This window comes from Oncorhynchus gorbuscha, unplaced genomic scaffold (genome assembly GCF_021184085.1).
Source record: "Oncorhynchus gorbuscha isolate QuinsamMale2020 ecotype Even-year unplaced genomic scaffold, OgorEven_v1.0 Un_scaffold_1620, whole genome shotgun sequence".
In the NCBI taxonomy this organism is placed as follows: Eukaryota; Metazoa; Chordata; class Actinopteri; order Salmoniformes; family Salmonidae; genus Oncorhynchus; species Oncorhynchus gorbuscha.
Genome location: NW_025746348.1, coordinates 95,001 through 120,337, shown reverse-complemented (window position 1 = coordinate 120,337; position 25,337 = coordinate 95,001). Strand labels below are relative to the sequence as shown.

General features: G+C 44.9%; 1 protein-coding gene across 1 annotated transcript in view; it reads left to right on the top strand.

Moving 5' to 3' along the window:
* The first annotated feature begins 2,457 nt into the window (after nt 1–2,457).
* Nucleotides 2,458–25,337, top strand: part of LOC124023382 (germ cell-specific gene 1-like protein) — a 25,338-nt gene continuing 2,458 nt past the window's right edge. The window contains exons 1-3 of the mRNA XM_046337916.1: nt 2,458–2,499; nt 13,651–13,803; nt 22,991–23,102. Coding sequence (XP_046193872.1) covers nt 13,692–13,803; nt 22,991–23,102 — 224 coding nt within the window. The 5' untranslated portion in view covers nt 2,458–2,499; nt 13,651–13,691. The remainder of the gene's footprint in view (nt 2,500–13,650; nt 13,804–22,990; nt 23,103–25,337) is intronic.

Sequence of the window (25,337 nt, the reverse complement as noted above, 5' to 3'; positions counted from 1 at the left end):
CTAGGTTCTGTTGTCTATGAAGAGTCACATCCTGGGACTATTTACTAGGTTCTGTTGTCTATGGAGAGTCACATCCTGGGTTCTGTTGTCTATGGAGAGTCACATCCTGGGTTCTGTTGTCTACTCACATCCTGGGTTCTGTTGTCTATGAAGAGTCACATCCTGGGACTATTTACTAGGTTCTGTTGTCTATGGAGAGTCACATCCTGGGACTATTTACTAGGTTCTGTTGTCTATGGAGAGTCACATCCTGGGTTCTGTTGTCTATGGAGAGTCACATCCTGGGTTCTGTTGTCTATGGAGAGTCACATCCTGGGTTCTGTTGTCTATGGAGAGTCACATCCTGGGACTATTTACTAGGTTCTGTTGTCTATGGAGAGTCACATCCTGAGACTATTTACTAGGTTCTGTTGTCTATGGAGAGTCACATCCTGGGTTCTGTTGTCTATGGAGAGTCACATCCTGGGACTATTTACTAGGTTCTGTTGTCTATGGAGAGTCACATCCTGAGACTATTTACTAGGTTCTGTTGTCTATGGAGAGTCACATCCTGGGTTCTGTTGTGTATGGAGAGTCACATCCTGGGACTATTTACTAGGTTCTGTTGTCTATGGAGAGTCACATCCTGAGACTATTTACTAGGTTCTGTTGTCTATGGAGAGTCACATCCTGGGTTCTGTTGTCTATGGAGAGTCACATCCTGAGACTATTTACTAGGTTCTGTTGTCTATGGAGAGTCACATCCTGGGTTCTATTGTCTATGGAGAGTCACATCCTGAGACTATTTACTAGGTTCTGTTGTCTATGGAGAGTCACATCCTGGGTTCTGTTGTCTATGGAGAGTCACATCCTGAGACTATTTACTAGGTTCTGTTGTCTATGGAGAGTCACATCCTGGGTTCAATTGTCTATGGAGAGTCACATCCTGAGACTATTTACTAGGTTCTGTTGTCTATGGAGAGTCACATCCTGGGTTCTATTGTCTATGGAGAGTCACATCCTGAGACTATTTACTAGGTTCTGTTGTCTATGGAGAGTCACATCCTGAGACTATTTACTAGGTTCTATTGTCTATGGAGAGTCACATCCTGAGACTATTTACTAGGTTCTGTTGTCTATGGAGAGTCACATCCTGGGTTCTGTTGTCTATGGAGAGTCACATCCTGGGTTCTGTTGTCTATGGAGAGTCACATCCTGGGTTCTGTTGTCTATGGAGAGTCACATCCTGGGTTCTGTTGTCTATGGAGAGTCACATCCTGGGTTCTGTTGTCTATGGAGAGTCACATCCTGAGACTATTTACTAGGTTCTGTTGTCTATGGGAGAGTCACATCCTGGGTTCTGTTGTCTATGGAGAGTCACATCCTGAGACTATTTACTAGGTTCTGTTGTCTATGGAGAGTCACATCCTGGGACTATTTACTAGGTTCTGTTGTCTATGGAGAGTCACATCCTGGGACTATTTACTAGGTTCTGTTGTCTATGGAGAGTCACATCCTGAGACTATTTACTAGGTTCTGTTGTCTATGGAGAGTCACATCCTGGGTTCTGTTGTCTATGGAGAGTCACATCCTGGGTTCTGTTGTCTATGGAGAGTCACATCCTGGGTTCTGTTGTCTATGGAGAGTCACATCCTGGGTTCTGTTGTCTATGGAGAGTCACATCCTGAGACTATTTACTAGGTTCTGTTGTCTATGGAGAGTCACATCCTGGGTTCTGTTGTCTATGGAGAGTCACATCCTGGGTTCTGTTGTCTATGGAGAGTCACATCCTGAGACTATTTACTAGGTTCTGTTGTCTATGGAGAGTCACATCCTGGGTTCTGTTGTCTATGGAGAGTCACATCCTGGGTTCTGTTGTCTATGGAGAGTCACATCCTGGGTTCTGTTGTCTATGGAGAATAAAATCCTAAGAGAGAGGTGTAGTGTTGGTCGGGTCAGTTTTAGGTTTAATTAGTTTAAATTCTTTATGTTAACAGATATTAAAGCCCTTGTACCCCTCTCTCTCTCTCCCTCCCGCCCTCTCTCTCTCTCTCTCTCTCTCTCTCTCTCTCTCTCTCTCTCTCTCTCTCTCTCTCTCTCCCGCCTTCCCTCTCTCTCTCTCTCTCTCTCTCTCTCTCTCTCTCTCTCTCTCTCTCACTCTCTCTCTCTCTCTCTCTCTCTGTCTCTCTATCTTTCTCTCTCTCTCTCTCTCTCTCTCTCTCTCTCTCTCTCTCTCTGGGACTCTCTCTCTCTCTCTCTCTCTCTCTCTCTCTCTCTCTTCTCTCCGCCTTCATCTCTCTGAGACTATTTACTCTTCTGTTGTCTATGGAGAGTCTCATCCTCTATTTACTAGGTCTCTCTCTCTGGAGAGTCACTCCTGGGTCTCTCTCTCTCTCTCTCTCTCTCTCTCTCTCTCTCTCTCTCTCACATCCTGGGACTATTTACTCTCTCTTCTGTCTGTCTTTCTCTCAGGTGAGAAGTGTCGTAGCTTCATTGATCTGGCTCCGGCTTCAGAGAGAGGTGAGTGATGTGGGTGTATGTGCGTGTGCTGGGATTTGTCTGTACCAGGCTGGAGCAGCCTCACCACTGAACGGCCTTCTATAGGGGTTAAAGGTGGGCTGGACCAGGCTGAAGCAGCCTCACCACTGAACGGCCTTCTATAGGGGTTAAAGGTGGGCTGGACCAGGCTGAAGCAGCCTCACCACTGAATGGCCTTCTATAGGGGTTAAAGGTGGGCTGGACCACTGAATGGTCTTCTATAGGGGTTAAAGGTGGGCTGGACCACTGAATGGCCTTCTATAGGGGTTAAAGGTGGGCTGGACCACTGAATGGTCTTCTATAGGGGTTAAAGGTGGGCTGGACCACTGAATGGTCTTCTATAGGGGTTAAAGGTGGGCTGGACCAGGCTGAAGCAGCCTCACCACTGAATGGCCTTCTATAGGGGTTAAAGGTGGGCTGGACCACTGAATGGCCTTCTATAGGGGTTAAAGGTGGGCTGGACCAGGCTGAAGCAGCCTCACCACTGAATGGTCTTCTGAAACGGGCCCATAGTTATCCTCCAGGTCCAGAATAAAGCAGGGCCACATGAAAACAGAAACAGACTGATGCATACTGACATTCTCCTATTGACCCCATGATATAATCTTCTGTCTAAAACAGACGTCTTCACTTCCATGTCCTGTGCACATTCAATATAGGGATCACTGTTAACCCTGACTGAAGCAGCACTGTTAACCCTGACTGAAGCAGCACTGTTAACCCTGACTGAAGCAGCACTGTTAACCCTGACTGAAGCAGCACTGTTAACCCTGACTGAAGCAGCACTGTTAACCCTGACTGAAGCAGCACTGTTAACCCTGACTGAAGCAGCACTGTTAACACTGACTGAAGCAGCACTGTTAACACTGACTGAAGCAGAGGGGTTTCTAGTAGAGAGGGGTTTCTAGTAGAGAGGGGTTCCTAGTAGAGAGCTGTTTCTAGTAGAGAGGGGTTTCTAGTAGAGAGCGGTTCCTAGTAGAGAGGGGTTTCTAGTAGAGAGGGGTTCCTAGTAGAGAGGGGTTTCTAGTAGAGAGGGGTTTCTAGTAGAGAGGGGTTCCTAGTAGAGAGGGGTTTCTAGTAGAGAGGGGTTCCTAGTAGAGAGGGGTTCCCAGTAGAGAGGGGTTTGTAGTAGAGAGGGGTTCCTAGTAGAGAGGGATTTCTAGTAGAGAGGGGTTCCTAGTAGAGAGGGGTTTCTAGTAGAGAGGGGTTTCTAGTAGAGAGGGGTTTCTAGTAGAGAGGGGTTCCTAGTAGAGAGGTGTTTCTAGTAGAGAGGGGTTCCTAGTAGAGAGGGGTTCCTAGTAGAGAGGGGTTCCTAGTAGAGAGGGGTTTCTAGTAGAGAGGGGTTCCTAGTAGAGAGGGGTTTCTAGTAGAGAGGGGTTTCTAGTAGAGAGGGGTTTCTAGTAGAGAGGGGTTCCTAGTAGAGAGGTGTTTCTAGTAGAGAGGGGTTCCTAGTAGAGAGGGGTTCCTAGTAGAGAGGGGTTCCTAGTAGAGAGGGGTTTCTAGTAGAGAGGGGTTCCTAGTAGAGAGGGTTCCTAGTAGAGAGGGGTTTCTAGTAGAGAGGGGTTTCTAGTAGAGAGGGGTTCCTAGTAGAGAGGGGTTCCTAGTAGAGAGGGGTTCCTCATAGAGAGGGGTTTCTAGTAGAGAGGGGTTCCTAGTAGAGAGGGGTTTCTAGTAGAGAGGGGTTCCTAGTAGAGAGGGGTTTCTAGTAGAGAGGGGTTCCTAGTAGAGAGGGGTTTCTAGTAGAGAGGGGTTCCTAGTAGAGAGGGGTTCTCATAGAGAGGGGTTTCTAGTAGAGAGGGGTTTCTAGTAGAGAGGGGTTCCTCATAGAGAGGGGTTTCTAGTAGAGAGGGGTTCCTCATAGAGAGGGGTTTCTAGTAGAGAGGGGTTCCTAGTAGAGAGAGGTTTCTAGTAGAGAGGGGTTCCTAGTAGAGAGGGGTTTCTAGTAGAGAGGGGTTCCTAGTAGAGAGGGGTTTCTAGTAGAGAGGGGTTCCTAGTAGAGAGGGGTTCCTCATAGAGAGGGGTTTCTAGTAGAGAGGTGTTTCTAGTAGAGAGGGGTTTCTAGTAGAGAGGGGTTTCTAGTAGAGAGGGGTTCCTAGTAGAGAGGTGTTTCTAGTAGAGAGGGGTTCCTAGTAGAGAGGGGTTCCTAGTAGAGAGGTGTTTCTAGTAGAGAGGGGTTCCTAGTAGAGAGGGGTTGCTAGTAGAGAGGGGTTTCTAGTAGAGAGGGGTTCCTAGTAGAGAGGGGTTCCCAGTAGAGAGGGGTTTGTAGTAGAGAGGGGTTCCTAGTAGAGAGGGGTTTCTAGTAGAGAGGGGTTCCTAGTAGAGAGGGGTTTCTAGTAGAGAGGGTTTCTAGTAGAGAGGGGTTCCTAGTAGAGAGGTGTTTCTAGTAGAGAGGGGTTCCTAGTAGAGAGGTGTTTCTAGTAGAGAGGGGTTTCTAGTAGAGAGGGGTTTCTAGTAGAGAGGGGTTCCTAGTAGAGAGGGTTTCTAGTAGAGAGGGTTTCTAGTAGAGAGGGGTTTCTAGTAGAGAGGGGTTCCTAGTAGAGAGGTGTTTCTAGTAGAGAGGGGTTCCTAGTAGAGAGGGGTTCCTAGTAGAGAGGGTTCCTAGTAGAGAGGGGTTTCTAGTAGAGGGGGTTCCTAGTAGAGAGGGGTTTCTAGTAGAGAGGGGTTTCTAGTAGAGAGGGGTTCCTAGTAGAGAGGGGTTCCTAGTAGAGAGGGTTTCTAGTAGAGAGGGGTTCCTAGTAGAGAGGGGTTTCTAGTAGAGAGGGGTTCCTAGTAGAGAGGGGTTTCTAGTAGAGAGGGGTTCCTAGTAGAGAGGGGTTTCTAGTAGAGAGGGGTTCCTAGTAGAGAGGGGTTCCTCATAGAGAGGGGTTTCTAGTAGAGAGGGGTTTCTAGTAGAGAGGGGTTCCTCATAGAGAGGGGTTTCTAGTAGAGAGGGGTTCCTCATAGAGAGGGGTTTCTAGTAGAGAGGGGTTCCTAGTAGAGAGGGGTTTCTAGTAGAGAGGGGTTCCTAGTAGAGAGGGGTTTCTAGTAGAGAGGGGTTCCTAGTAGAGAGGGGTTTCTAGTAGAGAGGGGTTCCTAGTAGAGAGGGGTTCCTCATAGAGAGGGGTTTCTAGTAGAGAGGGGTTTCTAGTAGAGAGGGGTTCCTCATAGAGAGGGGTTTCTAGTAGAGAGGGGTTCCTCATAGAGAGGGGTTTCTAGTAGAGAGGGGTTCCTAGTAGAGAGAGGTTTCTAGTAGAGAGGGGTTCCTAGTAGAGAGGGGTTTCTAGTAGAGAGGGGTTCCTAGTAGAGAGGGTTTCTAGTAGAGAGGGGTTCCTAGTAGAGAGGGGTTCCTCATAGAGAGGGGTTTCTAGTAGAGAGGTGTTTCTAGTAGAGAGGGGTTTCTAGTAGAGAGGGGTTTCTAGTAGAGAGGGGTTCCTAGTAGAGAGGTGTTTCTAGTAGAGAGGGGTTCCTAGTAGAGAGGGGTTCCTAGTAGAGAGGTGTTTCTAGTAGAGAGGGGTTCCTAGTAGAGAGGGGTTTCTAGTAGAGAGGGGTTTCTAGTAGAGAGGGGTTCCTAGTAGAGAGGGGTTCCCAGTAGAGAGGGGTTTGTAGTAGAGAGGGGTTCCTAGTAGAGAGGGGTTTCTAGTAGAGAGGGTTCCTAGTAGAGAGGGGTTTCTAGTAGAGAGGGGTTCCTAGTAGAGAGGGGTTTCTAGTAGAGAGGGGTTTCTAGTAGAGAGGGGTTCCTAGTAGAGAGGTGTTTCTAGTAGAGAGGGGTTCCTAGTAGAGAGGTGTTTCTAGTAGAGAGGGGTTTCTAGTAGAGAGGGGTTCCTAGTAAAGAGGGGTTTCTAGTAGAGAGGGGTTCCTAGTAGAGAGGGGTTCCTAGTAGAGAGGGGTTTCTAGTAGAGAGGGGTTTCTAGTAGAGAGGGGTTCTAGTAGAGAGGGGTTTCTAGTAGAGAGGGGTTCCTAGTAGAGAGGGGTTTCTAGTAGAGAGGGGTTCTAGTAGAGAGGGGTTTCTAGTAGAGATGGGTTCCTAGTAGAGAGGGGTTTCTAGTAGAGAGGGGTTCCTAGTAGAGAGGGGTTTCTAGTAGAGAGGGGTTCCTAGTAGAGAGGGGTTTCTAGTAGAGAGGTGTTCCTAGTAGAGAGGTGTTTCTAGTAGAGAGGGGTTCCTAGTAGAGAGGTGTTTCTAGTAGAGAGGGGTTCCTAGTAGAGAGGTGTTTCTAGTAGAGAGGGGTTCCTAGTAGAGAGGTGTTTCTAGTAGAGAGGGGTTCCTAGTAGAGAGGGGTTTCTAGTAGAGAGGGGTTTCTAGTAGAGAGGGGTTTCTAGTAGAGAGGGGTTCCTAGTAGAGAGGGGTTCCTAGTAGAGAGGGGTTTCTAGTAGAGAGGTGTTTCTAGTAGAGAGGGGTTCCTAGTAGAGAGGTGTTTCTAGTAGAGAGGGGTTCCTAGTAGAGAGGGGTTTCCAGTAGAGTTAATGGGTCTCTATAGGGAGTAAACTTGTTACCTTGTACCTTGTTATTTAGCTACTTCTTTCAATGTCAACAACTCTCACCGTTTACATCTGGTCTGGGATCAGCAAGCTGTTTTTACATAGAATCTGGTCTGGGATCAGCAAGCTGTTTTTACATAGAATCTGGTCTGGGATCAGCAAGCTGTTTTTACATAGAATCTGGTCTGGGATCAGCAAGCTGTTTTTACATAGAATCTGGTCTGGGATCAGCAAGCTGTTTTTACATAGAATCTGGTCTGGGATCAGCAAGCTGTTTTTACATAGAATCTGGTCTGGGATCAGCAAGCTGTTTTTACATAGAATCTGGTCTGGGATCAGCAAGCTGTTTGGTGTGTTGAATCTGGTCTGGGATCAGCAAGCTGTTTGGTGTGTTGAATCTGGTCTGGGATCAGCAAGCTGTTTTTAAATAGAATCTGGTCTGGGATCAGCAAGCTGTTTTACATAGAATCTGGTCTGAGATCAGCAAGCTGTTTGGTGTGTTGAATCTGGTCTGGGATCAGCAAGCTGTTTTATATAGAATCTGGTCTGGGATCAGCAAGCTGTTTTTACATAGAATCTGGTCTGGGATCAGCAAGCTGACGGCGGTCTACTAGGAATCTGGTCTGAGATCAGCAAGCTGTTTGGTGTGTTGAATCTGGTCTGGGATCAGCAAGCTGTTTTTACATAGAATCTGGTCTGGGATCAGCAAGCTGTTTTTACATAGAATCTGGTCTGGGATCAGCAAGCTGTTTTTACATAGAATCTGGTCTGGGATCAGCAAGCTGTTTTACATAGAATCTGGTCTGGGATCAGCAAGCTGTTTGGTGTGTTGAATCTGGTCTGGGATCAGCAAGCTGTTTAGTGTGTTGAATCTGGTCTGAGATCAGCAAGCTGTTTTTACATAGAATCTGGTCTGGGATCAGCAGCTGTTTGGTGTGTTGAATCTGGTCTGGGATCAGCAAGCTGTTTTTACAGAGAATCTGGTCTGGGATCAGCAAGCTGTTTTTACATAGAATCTGGTCTGGGATCAGCAAGCTGTTTTTACATAGAATCTGGTCTGGGATCAGCAAGCTGTTTTTACATAGAATCTGGTCTGGGATCAGCAAGCTGTTTTTACATAGAATCTGGTCTGGGATCAGCAAGCTGTTTTACATAGAATCTGGTCTGGGATCAGAAAGCTGTTTGGTGTCTTGAATCTGGTCTGGGATCAGCAAGCTGTTTTTACAGAGAATCTGGTCTGGGATCAGCAAGCTGTTTTAACATAGAATCTGGTCTGGGATCAGCAAGCTGTTTTTACATAGAATCTGGTCTGGGATCAGCAAGCTGTTTTTACATAGAATCTGGTCTGGGATCAGCAAGCTGTTTTACATAGAATCTGGTCTGGGATCAGAAAGCTGTTTGGTGTCTTGAATCTGGTCTGGGATCAGCAAGCTGTTTTTACAGAGAATCTGGTCTGGGATCAGCAAGCTGTTTTTACATAGAACATAGAATCTGGTCTGGGATCAGCAAGCTGTTTTTACAGAGAATCTGGTCTGGGATCAGCAAGCTGTTTTTACAGAGAATCTGGTCTGGGATCAGAAAGCTGTTTGGTGTCTTGAATCTGGTCTGGGATCAGCAAGCTGTTTTTACAGAGAATCTGGTCTGGGATCAGCAAGCTGTTTTTACATAGAATCTGGTCTGGGATCCGCAAGCTGTTTTTACAGAGAATCTGGTCTGGGATCAGCAAGCTGTTTTTACATAGAATCTGGTCTGGGATCAGCAAGCTGTTTTTACATAGAATCTGGTCTGGGATCAGCAAGCTGTTGGTGTGTTGAATCTGGTCTGGGATCAGCAAGCTGTTTGGTGTCTTGAATCTGGTCTGGGATCAGCAAGCTGTTTGGTGTCTTGAATCTGGTCTGGGATCAGCAAGCTGTTTTGACAGAGAATCTGGTCTGGGATCAGCAAGCTGTTTGGTGTCTTGAATCTGGTCTGGGATCAGCAAGCTGTTTTTACAGAGAATCTGGTCTGGGATCAGCAAGCTGTTTGGTGTCTTGAATCTGGTCTGGGATCAGTAAGCTGTTTGGTGTGTTGAATCTGGTCTGGGATCAGCAAGCTGTTTTTACAGAGAATCTGGTCTGGGATCAGCAAGCTGTTTTTAAATAGAATCTGGTCTGGGATCAGCAAGCTGTTTTTACAGAGAATCTGGTCTGGGATCAGCAAGCTGTTTTTACATAGAATCTGGTCTGGGATCAGCAAGCTGTTTTTACATAGAATCTGGTCTGGGATCAGCAAGCTGTTTTACATAGAATCTGGTCTGGGATCAGCAAGCTGTTTTACATAGAATCTGGTCTGGGATCAGCAAGCTGTTTTTACATAGAATCTGGTCTGGGATCAGCAAGCTGTTTTTACATAGAATCTGGTCTGGGATCAGCAAGCTGTTTTACATAGAATCTGGTCTGGGATCAGCAAGCTGTTTTATATAGAATCTGGTCTGGGATCAGCAAGCTGTTTTTACATAGAATCTGGTCTGAGATCAGCAAGCTGTTTTTACATAGAATCTGGTCTGGGATCAGCAAGCTGTTTGGTGTGTTGGTGTGTTGTGTCTGGTCTGGGATCAGCAGCTGTTTGGTGTGTTGTGTCTGGTCTGGGATCAGCAAGCTGTTTGGTGTGTTGTGTCTGGTCTGGGATCAGCAGCTGTTTGGTGTGTTGTGTCTGGTCTGGTGTGTTGGTGTGTTGTGTCTGGTCTGGGATCAGCAGCTGTTTGGTGTGTTGTGTCTGGTCTGGTGTGTTGGTGTGTTGTGTCTGGTCTGGTGTGTTGGTGTGTTGTGTCTGGTCTGGTGTGTTGGTGTGTTGTGTCTGGTCTGGTGTGTTGGTGTGTTGTGTCTGGTCTGGTGTGTTGGTGTGTTGTGTCTGGTCTGGTGTGTTGGTGTGTTGTGTCTGGTCTGGGATCAGATGTGTTGTGTCTCCTTCATGTTGATGTTTCTCTGGCATTGTTTCCTCCTCCCATGGCTGTTGTTGTTTGGGATGATTTGTAAAACACCTGTTTCCTGACAACGAGACGCCACCTGAGTTTATTCATGAACTAGAAGAAAGAAGATTTCCTTTAACGTTCACAGACACACACACACACACACACACACACACACACACACACACACACACACACACACACACACACACACACACAGACACACAGACACACACACACACACACACACACACACACACACACACACACACACACACACACACACACACACACACACACACACACACACACACACACACACACACACACACACACACACACACACACACACACACACACACACACACACACACACTTTATCCTGTTAATGTAATGAATGCAGAGATAGTAAATGTTTTATATGTGTCTCAGCTACTCAGGGTATATTGACAGACTGAGCCCTCTCTCTACTGTCTCCTCGGCTGTCTCCCAAATGGCACCCTGTTCCCTATATAGTGCACTACTTTGACCAGAGCCCTATAGAGCCCTGTTCCCTATATAGTGCACTACTTTGACCAGAGCCCAATAGAGCCATGTTCCCTATATAGTGCACTACTTTGACCAGAGCCCTATAGAGCCATGTTCCCTATATAGTGACCAGAGCCCTATAGAGCCCTGTTCCCTATATAGTGCACTACTTTGACCAGAGCCCTATAAAGCGCTGTTCCCTATATAGTGCACTACTTTGACCAGAGCCCTATAGAGCCCTGTTCCCTATATAGTGCACTACTTTGACCAGAGCCCTATAGAGCCCTGTTCCCTATATAGTGCACTACTTTGACCAGAGCCCTATAGAGCCCTGTTCCCTATATAGTGCACTACTTTGACCAGAGCCCTATAGAGCCCTGTTCCCTATATAGTGCACTACTTTGACCAGAGCCCTATAGAGCCCTGTTCCCTATATAGTGCACTACTTTGACCAGAGCCCTATAGAGTCCTGTTCCCTATATAGTGCACTACTTTGACCAGAGCCCTATAGAGTCCTGTTCCCTATATAGTGCACTACTTTGACCAGAGCCCTATAGAGCCATGTTCCCTATATAGTGCACTACTTTGACCAGAGCCCTATAGAGCCCTGTTCCCTATATAGTGCACTACTTTGACCAGAGCCCTATAGAGCCCTGTTCCCTATATAGTGCACTACTTTGACCAGAGCCCTATAGAGCCATGTTCCCTATATAGTGCACTACTTTGACCAGAGCCCTATAGAGCCCTGTTCCCTATATAGTGCACTACTTTGACCAGAGCCCTATAGAGCCCTGTTCCCTATATAGTGCACTACTTTGACCAGAGCCCAATATCTACTGTTTGTTTGTTGATGCATTTCTGTGATTATTTAGTTAGTTAGTAAATAAATGATTAAGCCTGTTGGTGTATGGATGATTCATAGTGAAGGCTGGGTTCGTGCAGATAACCAACAATTTACCATGTTTGGAATGAGACTGACGTGAGGTAAATAATAGATAATTAATAATTAATTAGAAGACTAATTGATCAGATATTAAAATATCTGACGAGTTATATTAGGAAAATTTAAACTTTGTAATCTAAGGATTTTCCTTGGTGCCCCGACGTCCTAGTTCATTTCAATGACATGATTAGTTTAATCACGTAACAATAATTACAGAGAATTGATTTGATAAAATAACAGTCTTCGCTTTTAATGATGCCAAAGACACGACAACGCCAACTTTTACGTGCCTAAAAAATGCAGTGGCGTAGATCGTGTGCTTGAAAACATCCCTGTTTCTTCTCGTTGTGTTGCTCAACGAATCTGATGTGGGCAGTGAAATCCACTACATTGTCGTTAGTGTTAGTGACTCTGACAGAGAAAACTGCACTCTGGTAAGCTAGCCTCTTAGGCCGCCCCATCCCGGATCCGGGATTGTGACTACAGCCTCAAGCTCATTACCATAACGCAAAATTAGCGATTTCTGAAAATTGCAAATGAAATGAAATAAATATGCCTGTCCTCAAGCTTATCCTTTTCTTAACAATCCTGTCGTCTCAGATTTTCAAAATATGCTTTAGAACCAGAGAAAATCAATAATTTGTGTAAGAGTGGTGATAGCTAGCTTAGCATTTAGCGTTAGCATTTAGCACGCAACATATTCACAAAAACCAGCAAAGGGATCAAATAAAATAATTTACCTTTGAAGAACTTCAGATGTTTCAATGAGGAGACTCTCAGTTACATAGCAGATGTCCAGTTTTTCCTGAAAGATGCTTGTGTAGGACACAACGTTCCGTTTGTTACTATGCATTTGGCTACCAAACTAACCGAAAATTCAGTTACCTAAACGTCAAACTTTTTTCCGAATTAACTCCATAATATCGACTGAAACATGGAAAACGTTGTTTGAATCAATCCTCAAGGTGTTTTGTCATATATCTCTTCATTGAAATGCCTTCCCTGGAAGCGTGCATTCTTCTCTGATTCGGATGGAAAAACACTGGTACCTGACTTTTGTGCACCAATTTCCACGCAGACACCGTGCGGGACACTTGGTAATTGTAGGCTCTTATGGTCAATCTTCCAATGATATGCCTACAAATACGTCACAATGCTGCAGACACCTGGGGGAAACGATAGGAAGTGTCCGTTCATTCCTGTCGCATTCACAGCCATATAAGGAGATCATGGAAAACGTGCCTCCAGAAATCCTGTTGATTTCCTGGTCACTCAAACATCTTGGTTTTGCCTGTAGATTTTGTTCTATGGCACTCACAGTGAAAATCTTTGCAGTTCTGGAAACGTCAGAGTGTCTTCTTTCCAAAACTATCAATTCCAAGCATAGTCGAGCATCTTTTCGTGACAAAATATTGCGCTTAAAACGGGCACGTCTTTTTATCCAAAAATGAAATACTGCCCCTAGAGTCTTAACAGGCTAGCTAACGAGCGGCTACTAAAGTTAGCAAGGTAATTTGAAAACTCGACACAAATATAAAGTTCTAAAGCCAAGAAAACAATATATAATCTACTTCCTCCATATCCTGCAGTTTGAAGAAACTAATTTTAATTAAAAAAAGATCCCGCCCCCCCCCAAAAAAAGCTAAATTCAAAATTATTACGTTAATTCTCTGATTGGATGGACAACATATTAGCTTTGATTGGTTGGAGGACGTCCTCCGGATGTCGTCATAATTCCCATAGGTCTATGGAAGGGGGGGTGAGGAGCATGAGCCTCCTAGGTTTTGTATTGAAGTTAATGTGCCCAGAGGAGGACAGAAGCTATCTATCCTCTGGCTACACCATGGTGCTACACGACAGAGTAGAGGCTACTGTAGACCTTCATAGCTAAACAACGTGTTTTAATCAATTATTTGGTGAAGTGAATATATTTATTTTTGTTTTATCTAGAATGTATCACTTTTTTAAATGTTTCATTATTTGTGTGTGTGTGTGTGCCCGTGTGTGCCCGGGTGTGTGTGTGTGTTCCCGGGTGTGCCCGTGTGTGTGTGTGTCCGTGTGTGTGTGTGTGTGTGTGTGTGTGTGTGTGTGTGTGTGTGTGTGTGTGTGTGTGTGTGCCCGTGTGTGTGTGTGTGTGTGTGTGTGTGTGTGTGTGTGTGTCGTGTGTGTGTGTGTGTGTGTGTGTGTGTGTGTGTGTGTGTGTGTGTGTGTGTGTGTGTGTGTGTGTGTGTGTGTGTGTGTGTGTGTGTGTGTGTTCCAGGAGTCCTGTGGCTGTCGGTGGTATCAGAGGTACTATACATCATGCTGTTGGTGGTTGGGTTCAGTCTCATGTGTCTGGAGCTGTTTCATTCCAGCAACGTCATCGACGGACTTAAACTCAACGCCTTCGCTGCTGTTTTCACCGTGCTCTCAGGTAACACACGCACGCACACACGCACACACACGCAGGCACACACGCACACACACACGCACACACGCACACACACACGCACACAGAGCCCAGGTCTGACAGAATCTGTGCAGAAGATCTAGGTGCTGCTGTAGGCCCTCCTTGGTTGGGAACAGAAGCACCAGACCATCAGCAAACAGTAGACACATGACTCCCTGTCTCACCCCAAACGCCCTGTTGGAAGAAATGTGTCTTGTGTACATGGATTTTATAATGTGGTATGTTTTTCCCCAACACCACTTTCCATCAGTTTGTATAGTCTCGACACCACAGCAGAACAGTCCACACCAGACCCTGATCATAGAGTCGACACCACAGCAGAACAGTCCACCCAGACCCTGACCATAGCCTCGACACCACAGCAGAACAGTCCACTCCAGACCCTGATCATAGAGTCGACACCACAGCAGAACAGTCACATTTACATTACATTTACATTTAAGTCATTTAGCAGACGCTCTTATCCAGAGCGACTTACAAATTGGTGCATTCACCTTATGACATCCAGTGGAACAGTCACTTTACAATAGTGCATCTAAATCTTAAAGGGGGGGGGGTGAGAGGGATTACTTATCCTATCCTAGGTATTCCTTAAAGAGGTGTGGTTTCAGGTGTCTCCAGAAGGTGGTGATTGACTCCGCTGTCCTGGCATCGTGAGGGAGTTTGTTCCACCATTGGGGGGCCAGAGCAGCGAACAGTTTTGACTGGGCTGAGCGGGAGCTGTACTTCCTCAGTGGTAGGGAGGTGAGCAGGCCAGAGGTGGATGAACGCAGTGCCCTTGTTTGGGTGTAGGGCCTGATCAGAGCCTGGAGGTACTGAGGTGCCGTTCCCCTCACAGCTCCGTAGGCAAGCACCATGGTCTTGTAGCAGATGCGAGCTTCAACTGGAAGTCAGTGGAGAGAACGGAGGAGCGGGGTGACGTGAGAGAACTTGGGAATGTCGAACACCAGACGGGCTGCGGCGTTCTGGATGAGTTGAAGGGGTTTAATGGCACAGGCAGGGAGCCCAGCCAACAGCGAGTTGCAGTAATCCAGACGGGAGATGACAAGTGCCTGGATTAGGACCTGCGCCGCTTCCTGTGTGAGGCAGGGTCGTACTCTGCGGATGTTGTAGAGCATGAACCTACAGGAACGGGCCACCGCCTTGATGTTGGTTGAGAACGACAGGGTGTTGTCCAGGATCACGCCAAGGTTCTTAGTGCTCTGGGAGGAGGACACAATGGAGTTGTCAACCGTGATGGCGAGATCATGGAACGGGCAGTCCTTCCCCGGGAGGAAGAGCAGCTCCGTCTTGCCGAGGTTCAGCTTGAGGTGGTGATCCGTCATCCACACTGATATGTCTGCCAGACATGCAGAGATGCGATTCGCCACCTGGTCATCAGAAGGGGGAAAGGAGAAGATTAATTGTGTGTCGTCTGCATAGCAATGATAGGAGAGACCATGTGAGGTTATGACAGAGCCAAGTGACTTGGTGTATAGCGAGAATAGGAGAGGGCCTAGAACAGAGCCCTGGGGGACACCAGTGGTGAGAGCGCGTGGTGAGGAGACAGATTCTCGCCACGCCACCTGGTAGGAGCGACCTGTCAGGTAGGACGCAATCCAAGCGTGGGCCGCGCCGGAGATGCCCAACTCGGAGAGGGTGGAGAGGAGCCGATAGATCTAGAAGGATGAGAGCAGAGGAGAGAGAGTTAGCTTTAGCAGTGCGGAGCGCCTCCGTGATACAGAGGAGAGCAGTCTCAGTTGAATGACTAGTCTTGAAACCTGACTGATTTGGATCAAGAAGGTCATTCAGAGAGAGATAGCGGGAGAGCTGGCCAAGGACGGCACGTTCAAGAGTTTTGGAGAGAAAAGAAAGAAGGGATACTGGTCTGTAATTGTTGACATCAGAGGGATCGAGTGTAGGTTTTTTCAGAAGGGGTGCAACTCTCGCTCTCTTGAAGACGGAAGGGACGTAGCCAGCGGTCAGGGATGAGTTGATGAGCGAGGTGAGGTAAGGGAGAAGGTCTCCTGAAATGGTCTGGAGAAGAGAGGAGGGGATAGGGTCAAGCGGGCAGGTTGTTGGGCGGCCGGCCGTCACAAGACGCGAGATTTCATCTGGAGAGAGAGGGGAGAAAGAGGTCAGAGCACAGGGTAGGGCAGTGTGAGCAGAACCAGCGGTGTCGTTTGACTTAGCAAACGAGGATCGGATGTCGTCGACCTTCTTTTCAAAATGGTTGACGAAGTCATCTGCAGAGAGGGAGGAGGGGGGAGGGAGGAGGATTCAGGAGGGAGGAGAAGGTGGCAAAGAGCTTCCTAGGGTTAGAGGCAGATGCTTGGAATTTAGAGTGGTAGAAAGTGGCTTTAGCAGCAGAGACAGAGGAGGAAAATGTAGAGAGGAGGGAGTGAAAGGATGCCAGGTCCGCAGGGAGGCGAGTTTTCCTCCATTTCCGCTCGGCTGCCCGGAGCCCTGTTCTGTGAGCTCGCAATGAGTCATCGAGCCACGGAGCGGGAGGGGAGGACCGAGCCGGCCTGGAGGATAGGGGACATAGAGAGTCAAAGGATGCAGAGAGGGAGCAGAGGAGGGTTGAGGAGGCAGAGTCAGGAGATAGGTTGGAGAAGGTTTGAGCAGAGGGAAGAGATGATAGGATGGAAGAGGAGAGAGTAGCGGGGGAGAGAGAGCGAAGGTTGGGACGGCGCGATACCATCCGAGTAGGGGCAGTGTGGGAGGTGTTGGATGAGAGCGAGAGGGAAAAGGATACAAGGTAGTGGTCGGAGACTTGGAGGGGAGTTGCAATGAGGTTAGTGGAAGAACAGCATCTAGTAAAGATGAGGTCGAGCGTATTGCCTGCCTTGTGAGTAGGGGGGAAGGTGAGAGGGTGAGGTCAAAAGAGGAGAGGAGTGGAAAGAAGGAGGCAGAGAGGAATGAGTCAAAGGTAGACGTGGGGAGGTTAAAGTCGCCCAGCACTGTGAGAGGTGAGCCGTCCTCAGGAAAGGAGCTTATCAAGGCATCAAGCTCATTGATGAACTCTCCGAGGGAACCTGGAGGGCGATAAATGATAAGGATGTTAAGCTTGAAAGGGCTGGTAACTGTGACAGCATGGAATTCAAAGGAGGCGATAGACAGATGGGTAAGGGGAGAAAGAGAGAATGACCACTTGGGAGAGATGAGGATCCCGGTGCCACCACCCCGCTGACCAGAAGCTCTCGGGCTTGGTAGTCCAGCTCCTTGTCCTAGCAGGCTTGGTAGTCCAGCTCCTTGTCCTAGCAGGCTTGGTAGTCCAGCTCCTTGTCCTAGCAGGCTTGGTAGTCCAACTCCTTGTCCTAGCAGGCTTGGTAGTCCAGCTCCTTGTCCTAGCAGGCTTGGTAGTCCAACCCCTTGTCCTAGCAGGCTTGGTAGTCCAACCCCTTGTCCTAGCAGGCTTGGTAGTCCAACTCCTTGTCCTAGCAGGCTTGGTAGTCCAACTCCTTGTCCTAGCAGGCTTGGTGGTCCAGCTCCTTGTCCTAGCAGGCTTACTAGTCCAACTCAGCATTCAGTCCTCATAAAGTAAAATATATAATTGTAATGTATTGTTCTTCTTTTGAACATAAAATATGACTTCAGACTAAACATTTCTCACTCAGTTCCATGTTGGATGGTGTTTTCAGGTCGTTAGCCAGAGCATTTGCTGAATAGCTTGGGCCTTCCAGGTAATTCCGTCCAATATCAGGGTGTAGGTTTTGAGTTTTGATCTGGAGCGAAGGTTATGCTGTGGAGGGTAGAATCCTGTACATGTCCCTGCCAAAAAATCCAAGTTTAACAAACTCCAAATCTATATTTTTCCTAGAACATGCGGAAAAATGCAGGAGCTCATCTGCTCATGACCTCTCTGTCCTCTGTGTTATCTCTCTCTTTCTTTCTTTCTTTCTTTCTTTCTTTCTTTCTTTCTTTCTTTCTTTCTTTCTTTCTTTCTTTCTTTCTTTCTCTCTTTCTTTCTTTCTTTCTCTTTTCTTTCTCTGGTAGTTCTTTCTTTCTTTCTTTCTCTCTCTTTCTTTCAGGGTTTCTTTTTTGTCTTTCTTTCTTTCTTTCTTTCTTTCTTCTTTCTTTCTTTTTTCTTTCTTTCTTTCTTTCTTTCTTTCTTTCTTTCTCTTTCTTTCTTTCTTTCTTTCTTTCTTTCTTTCTTTCTTTCTTTCTTTCTCTTTCTCTGTTCTTTCTTTTTCTTTCTTTCTTTCTTTCTTTCTCTCTTTCTCTCTTTCTTTCTTTCTTTCTTTCTTTCTTTCTTTCTTCTTTCTTTCTTTCTTTCTTTCTTTCTTTCTTTCTTTCTTTCTCTCTTTCTTTCTTTCTTTCTTTCTTTCTTTCTCTCTTTCTTTCTCTCTCTTCTTTCTTTCTTTCTTTCTTTCTTTCTTTCTTTTTGTTCTGTATGACTTTCTTTCTTTCTCTCTTTCTTTCTTTCTTTCTTTCTTTCTTTCTTTCTCTCTTTCTTTCTTTCTTTCTTTCTTTCTCTCTCTTTCTTTCTTTCTTTCTTTCTTTCTCTCTTTCTTTCTCTCGTTCTTTCTTTCTTTCTTTCTTTCTCTCTCTCTTTCTTTCTTTCTTTCTTTCTCTCTTTCTTTCTTTCTTTCTTTCTTTCTTTCTTTCTCTCGTTCTTTCTTTCTTTCTTTCTCTCTTTCTTTCTCTCTTTCTTTCTCTCGTTCTTTCTTTCTTTCTTTCTTTCTTTCTTTCTCTTTCTTTCTTCGTTCTTTCTTTCTTTCTTTCTTTCTTTCTTTCTTTCTTTTTCTTTTCCTCCTCTCTTCATAGCAGGTCAGAACCATAGACACCAGTGAGTAATGACTGCTTCCACTGGCTGACATTCATACCACATGTGTTTGTGTGTATGACTGTGTTTGTGTGTATGACTGTGTTTGTGTGTATGACTGTGTTTGTGTGTATGACTGTGTGTGTGTATGACTGTGTTTGTGTGTATGACTGTGTTTGTGTGTATGACTGTGTTTGTGTGTATGACTGTGTTTGTGTGTATGACTGTGTTTGTGTGTATGACTGTGTTTGTGTGTATGACTGTGTTTGTGTGTATGACTGTGTTTGTGTGTATGACTGTGTTTGTGTGTATGACTGTGTTTGTGTGTATGACTGTGTTTGTGTGTATGACTGTGTTTGTGTGTATGACTGTGTTTGTGTGTATGACTGTGTTTGTGTGTATGACTGTGTTTGTGTGTATGACTGTGTTTGTGTGTATGACTGTGTTTGTGTGTATGACTGTGTTTGTGTGTATGACTGTGTTTGTGTGTATGACTGTGTTTGTGTGTATGACTGTGTTTGTGTGTATGACTGTGTTTGACTGTGTTTGTGTGTGACTGTGTTTTGTGTGTATGACTGTGTTTGTGTGTATGACTGTGTTTGTGTGTATGACTGTGTTTGTGTGTATGACTGTGTTTGTGTGTATGACTGTGTTTGTGTGTATGACTGTGTTTGTGTGTATGACTGTGTTTGTGTGTATGACTGTGTTTGTGTGTATGACTGTGTTTGTGTGTATGACTGTGTTTGTGTGTATGACTGTGTTTGTGTGTATGACTGTGTTTGTGTGTATGACTGTGTTTGTGTGTATGACTGTGTTTGTGTGTATGACTGTGTTTGTGTGTATGACTGTGTTTGTGTGTATGACTGTGTTTGTGTGTATGACTGTGTTTGTGTGTATGACTGTGTTTGTGTGTATGACTGTGTTTGTGTGTATGACTGTGTTTGTGTGTATGACTGTGTTTGTGTGTATGACTGTGTTTGTGTGTATGACTGTGTTTGTGTGTATGACTGTGTTTGTGTGTATGACTGTGTTTGTGTGTATGACTGTGTTTGTGTGTATGACTGTGTTTGTGTGTATGACTGTGTTTGTGTGTATGTGTTTGTGTTTGTATGACTGTGTTTGTGTGTATGACTGTGTTTGTGTGTATGACTGTGTTTGTGTGTATGACTGTGTTTGTGTGTATGACTGTGTTTGTGTGTATGACTGTGTTTGTGTGTATGACTGTGTTTGTGTGTATGACTGTGTTTGTGTGTATGACTGTGTTTGTGTGTATGACTGTGTTTGTGTGTATGACTGTGTTTGTGTGTATGACTGTGTTTGTGTGTATGACTGTGTTTGTGTGTATGACTGTGTTTGTGTGTATGACTGTGTTTGTGTGTATGACTGTGTTTGTGTGTATGACTGTGTTTGTGTGTATGACTGTGTTTGTGTGTATGACTGTGTTTGTGTGTATGACTGTGTTTGTGTGTATGACTGTGTTTGTGTGTATGACTGTGTTTGTGTGTATGACTGTGTTTGTGTGTATGACTGTGTTTGTGTGTATGACTGTGTTTGTGTGTATGACTGTGTTTGTGTGTATGACTGTGTTTGTGTGTATGACTGTGTTTGTGTGTATGACTGTGTTTGTGTGTATGACTGTGTTTGTGTGTATGACTGTGTTTGTGTGTATGACTGTGTTTGTGTGTATGACTGTGTTTGTGTGTGTGACTGTGTTTGTGTGTATGACTGTGTTTGTGTGTATGACTGTGTTTGTGTGTATGACTGTGTTTGTGTGTATGACTGTGTTTGTGTGTATGACTGTGTTTGTGTGTGTGACTGTGTTTGTGTGTGTGACTGTGTTTGTGTGTATGACTGTGTTTGTGTGTATGACTGTGTTTGTGTGTATGACTGTGTTTGTGTGTATGACTGTGTTTGTGTGTATGACTGTGTTTGTGTGTATGACTGTGTTTGTGTGTATGACTGTGTTTGTGTGTATGACTGTGTTTGTGTGTATGACTGTGTTTGTGTGTATGACTGTGTTTGTGTGTATGACTGTGTTTGTGTGTATGACTGTGTTTGTGTGTATGACTGTGTTTGTGTGTATGACTGTGTTTGTGTGTATGACTGTGTTTGTGTATGACTGTGTTTGTGTGTATGACTGTGTTTGTGTGTATGACTGTGTTTGTGTGTATGACTGTGTTTGTGTGTATGACTGTGTTTGTGTGTATGACTGTGTTTGTGTGTATGACTGTGTTTGTGTGTATGACTGTGTTTGTGTATGACTGTGTGTTTGTGTGTATGACTGTGTTTGTGTGTATGACTGTGTTTGTGTGTATGACTGTGTTTGTGTGTATGACTGTGTTTGTGTGTATGACTGTGTTTGTGTGTATGACTGTGTTTGTGTGTATGACTGTGTTTGTGTGTATGACTGTGTTTGTGTGTATGACTGTGTTTGTGTGTATGACTGTGTTTGTGTGTATGACTGTGTTTGTGTGTATGACTGTGTTTGTGTGTATGACTGTGTTTGTGTGTATGACTGTGTTTGTGTGTATGACTGTGTTTGTGTGTATGACTGTGTTCATGACTGTGTTTGTGTGTAGCTGCTGTTTGTCAGGACTGCTGTTTGTGTGTAGCTGTGTTGCTGTATGACAAAATGGCACCCTATTCCCTACATAGTGCACTACTTTTGACCAGAACCCAGAGAGACAACAAAGGGAATAGGATTATATGCGTTAAAAACAACAGCTGCACGTCGGTGTTGTAATCCATTTACACAGAACATTGTCCTCTTATTGACTATCTATATATCCTTTTAAATGTTATTTCATGTGTGTTTATGAGTCATTACCATATATAATGTAATATATGCTCATATAGATGACAATGTGTTTATGAGTATCTATATCTATATCTATCTATATCTAGTATCCATATCTAGCGTCCCACCTCGTCAACAGCCAGTGAAACCGCAGGGCGCCAAATTCAAAACAACAGAAATCTCATAATTAAAATTCTTCAAACATACGAGTATTTTACACCATTTTAAAGATGAACTTGTTGTAAATCCAGCCACATGGTCCTATTTCAAAAAGGCTTTACAACGACAGCAAACCAAACGATTATGTTAGGTCAGAGCCAATTCGCAGAAAAACACAGCCATTTTTCCAGCCAAAGAGAGGAGTCACAAAAATCAGAAATAGAGATGAATGAATCAGTAACCTTTGATGATCTTCATCAGATGACACTCATAGGACTTCATGTTACACAATACATGTATGTTTTGTTCGGTAAAGTTCATATTTATATCCAGAAATCTGAGTTTCCATTGGCGCGTTATGTTCAGTAGTTCCAAAACATCCGGTGATTTTGCAGAGAGCCACATCACTTTACAGAAATACTCATAATAAACATTGATAAAAGATTACAAGTGTTTTTCATGGGATTTGAGATCCACTTCTCCTTAATGCAACCGCTGTGTAAGAATTTAAAAAAACTTTATGGAAAAAGCAAACCATGCATTAATCTGAGTACAGCGCTCAGACAACAAATTAAGCCAAACAGATATCCGCCATGTTGGAGTCAACAGAAGTCAGAAATAGCATTATAAATATTCACTTACCTTTGGTGATCTTCATCAGAATGCACTCCCAGGAATCCCAGTTCCACAATAAATGTTTGTTTTGTTTGATACTGTTCATCATTTATGTCCAAATACAGTGCCTTGCGAAAGTATTCGGCCCCCTTGAACTTTGCGACCTTTTGCCACATTTCAGGCTTCAAACATAAAGATATAAAACTGTATTTTGTGAAGAATCAACAATAAGTGGGACACAATCATGAAGTGGAATGACATTTATAGGATATTTCAAACTTTTTTAACAAATCAAAAACTGAAGACTTGGGTGTGCAAAATTATTACAAACCTCAGATTTCCCACTTCCTGGTTGGATTTCTTCTCAGGTTTTTGTCTGCCAAATGAGATCTGTTATACTCATAGACATCTTTCAAACAGTTTTAGAAACTTCAGAGAGTTTTCTATCCAAATATAATTATAATTCTGTGCATATTCTAGCTTTTATGGCTGAGTAGCAGGCAGTTCAATTTGGGCACGCTTTTCATCCAAAATTCCCAATGCTGCCCCCTACCCTAGAGAAGTTAATGTCCTGGGAAATGTTCTTGTTTCTTACAACCTCATGCTAATCACATTAGCGCATGTTAGTTCAATTGTCCCGTGGGGGGACCCACCGATCCTGTAGAGGTTTTAAACCTCTCTGTGTGTGTGTGTGTGTGTGTGTGTGTGTGTGTGTGTGTGTGTGTGTGTGTGTGTGTGTGTGTGTGTGTGTGTGTGTGTGTGTGTGTGTGTGTGTGTGTGTGTGTGTGTGTGTGTGTGTGTGTGTGTGTTTCTCTGTATCTGCGTCTCCTCAGGTCTGCTAGGCATGGTGGCCCATATGATGTACACCCAGGTTTTCCAGATCACAGTTAGTCTGGGTCCTGAAGACTGGAGACCCCACTCCTGGGACTATGGATGGTCCTTCTGGTCAGTACTCATACTGTCTGTCTGTGTGTTTGGTATGAGTAATGACTGTTCCTCTGGTGAGTACTCATACTGTCTGTCTGTGTGTTTGGTATGAGTAATGACTGTTCCTCTGGTCAGTACTCATACTGACTGTTCCTGTTCCCCTGGTCAGTACTCATACTGTCTGTCTGTGTGTTTGGTATGAAATGACTGTTCCCCTGGTCAGTACTCATACTGTCTGTCTGTCTGTGTGTTTGGTATGAGTAATGACTGTTCCCCTGGTCAGTACTCATACTGTCTGTCTGTCTGTGTGTTTGGTATGAGTAATGACTGTTCCTCTGGTCAGTACTCATACTGTCTGTCTGTCTGTGTGTTTGGTATGAGTAATGACTGTTCCTCTGGTCAGTACTCATACTGTCTGTCTGTGTGTTTGGTATGAGTAATGACTGTTCCCCTGGTCAGTACTCATACTGTCTGTCTGTGTGTTTGGTATGAGTGATGACTGTCCTTCTGGTCAGTACTCATACTGTCTGTCTGTGTGTTTGGTATGAGTAATGACTGTCCTTCTGGTCAGTACTCATACTGTCTGTCTGTGTGTTTGGTATGAGTGATTACTGTCCTTCTGGTCAGTACTCATACTGTCTCTCTGTGTGTTTGGTATGAGTAATGACTGTTCCCCTGGTCAGTACTCATACTGTCTGACTGTGTGTTTGGTATGAGTAATGACTGTTCCTCTGGTCAGTACTCATACTGTCTGTCTGTCTGTGTGTTTGGTATGAGTGATGACTGTTCCCCTGGTCAGTACTCATACTGACTGTCTGTGTGTCTGTGTGTTTGGTATGAGTGATGACTGTTCCCCTGGTCAGTACTCATACTGTCTGTCTGTCTGTCTGTCTGTCTGTCTGTCTGTCTGTCTGTCTGTCTGTCTGTCTGTCTGTCTGTCCGTCTGTCCGTCTGTCCGTCTGTCCGTCTGTCTGTCTGTCTGTCTGTCTGTCTGTCTGTCTGTCTGTCTGTCTGTCTGTCTGTCTGTCTGTCTGTCTGTCTGTCTGTCTGTCTGTCTGTCTGTCTGTCTGTCTGTCTGTTTGGTATGAGTGATGACTGTTCCTCTGGTCAGTACTCATACTGTCTGTCTGTCTGTGTGTTTGGTATGAGTAATGACTGTTCCTCTGGTCAGTACTCATACTGTCTGTCTGTGTGTTTGGTATGAGTAATGACTGTTCCTCTGGTGAGTACTCATACTGTCTGTCTGTGTGTTTGGTATGAGTAATGACTGTTCCTCTGGTCAGTACTCATACTGTCTGTCTGTCTGTGTGTTTGGTATGAGTAATGACTGTTCCTCTGGTCAGTACTCATACTGTCTGTCTGTGTGTTTGGTATGAGTAATGACTGTTCCCCTGGTCAGTACTCATACTGTCTGTCTGTCTGTGTGTTTGGTATGAGTAATGACTGTTCCCCTGGTCAGTACTCATACTGTCTGTCTGTGTGTTTGGTATGAGTAATGACTGTTCCCCTGGTCAGTACTCATACTGTCTGTCTGTCTGTGTGTTTGGTATGAGTAATGACTGTTCCTCTGGTCAGTACTTATACTGTCTGTCTGTGTGTTTGGTATGAGTGATGACTGTCCTTCTGGTCAGTACTCATACTGTCTGTCTGTCTGTCTGTCTGTGTGTTTGGTATGAGTAATGACTGTTCCCCTGGTCAGTACTCATACTGTCTGTCTGTCTGTGTGTTTGGTATGAGTAATGACTGTTCCTCTGGTCAGTACTCATACTGTCTGTCTGTGTGTTTGGTATGAGTAATGACTGTTCCCCTGGTCAGTACTCATACTGTCTGTCTGTCTGTGTGTTTGGTATGAGTAATGACTGTTCCTCTGGTCAGTACTCATACTGTCTGTCTGTCTGTGTGTTTGGTATGAGTAATGACTGTTCCTCTGGTCAGTACTCATACTGTCTGTCTGTGTGTTTGGTATGAGTGATGACTGTCCTTCTGGTCAGTACTCATACTGTCTGTCTGTGTGTTTGGTATGAGTAATGACTGTTCCTCTGGTCAGTACTCATACTGTCTGTCTGTGTGTTTGGTATGAGTAATGACTGTTCCCCTGGTCAGTACTCATACTGTCTGTCTGTGTGTTTGGTATGAGTAATCACTGTTCCTCTGGTCAGTACTCATACTGTCTGTCTGTGTGTTTGGTATGAGTAATGACTGTTCCTCTGGTCAGTACTCATACTGTCTGTCTGTGTGTTTGGTATGAGTAAT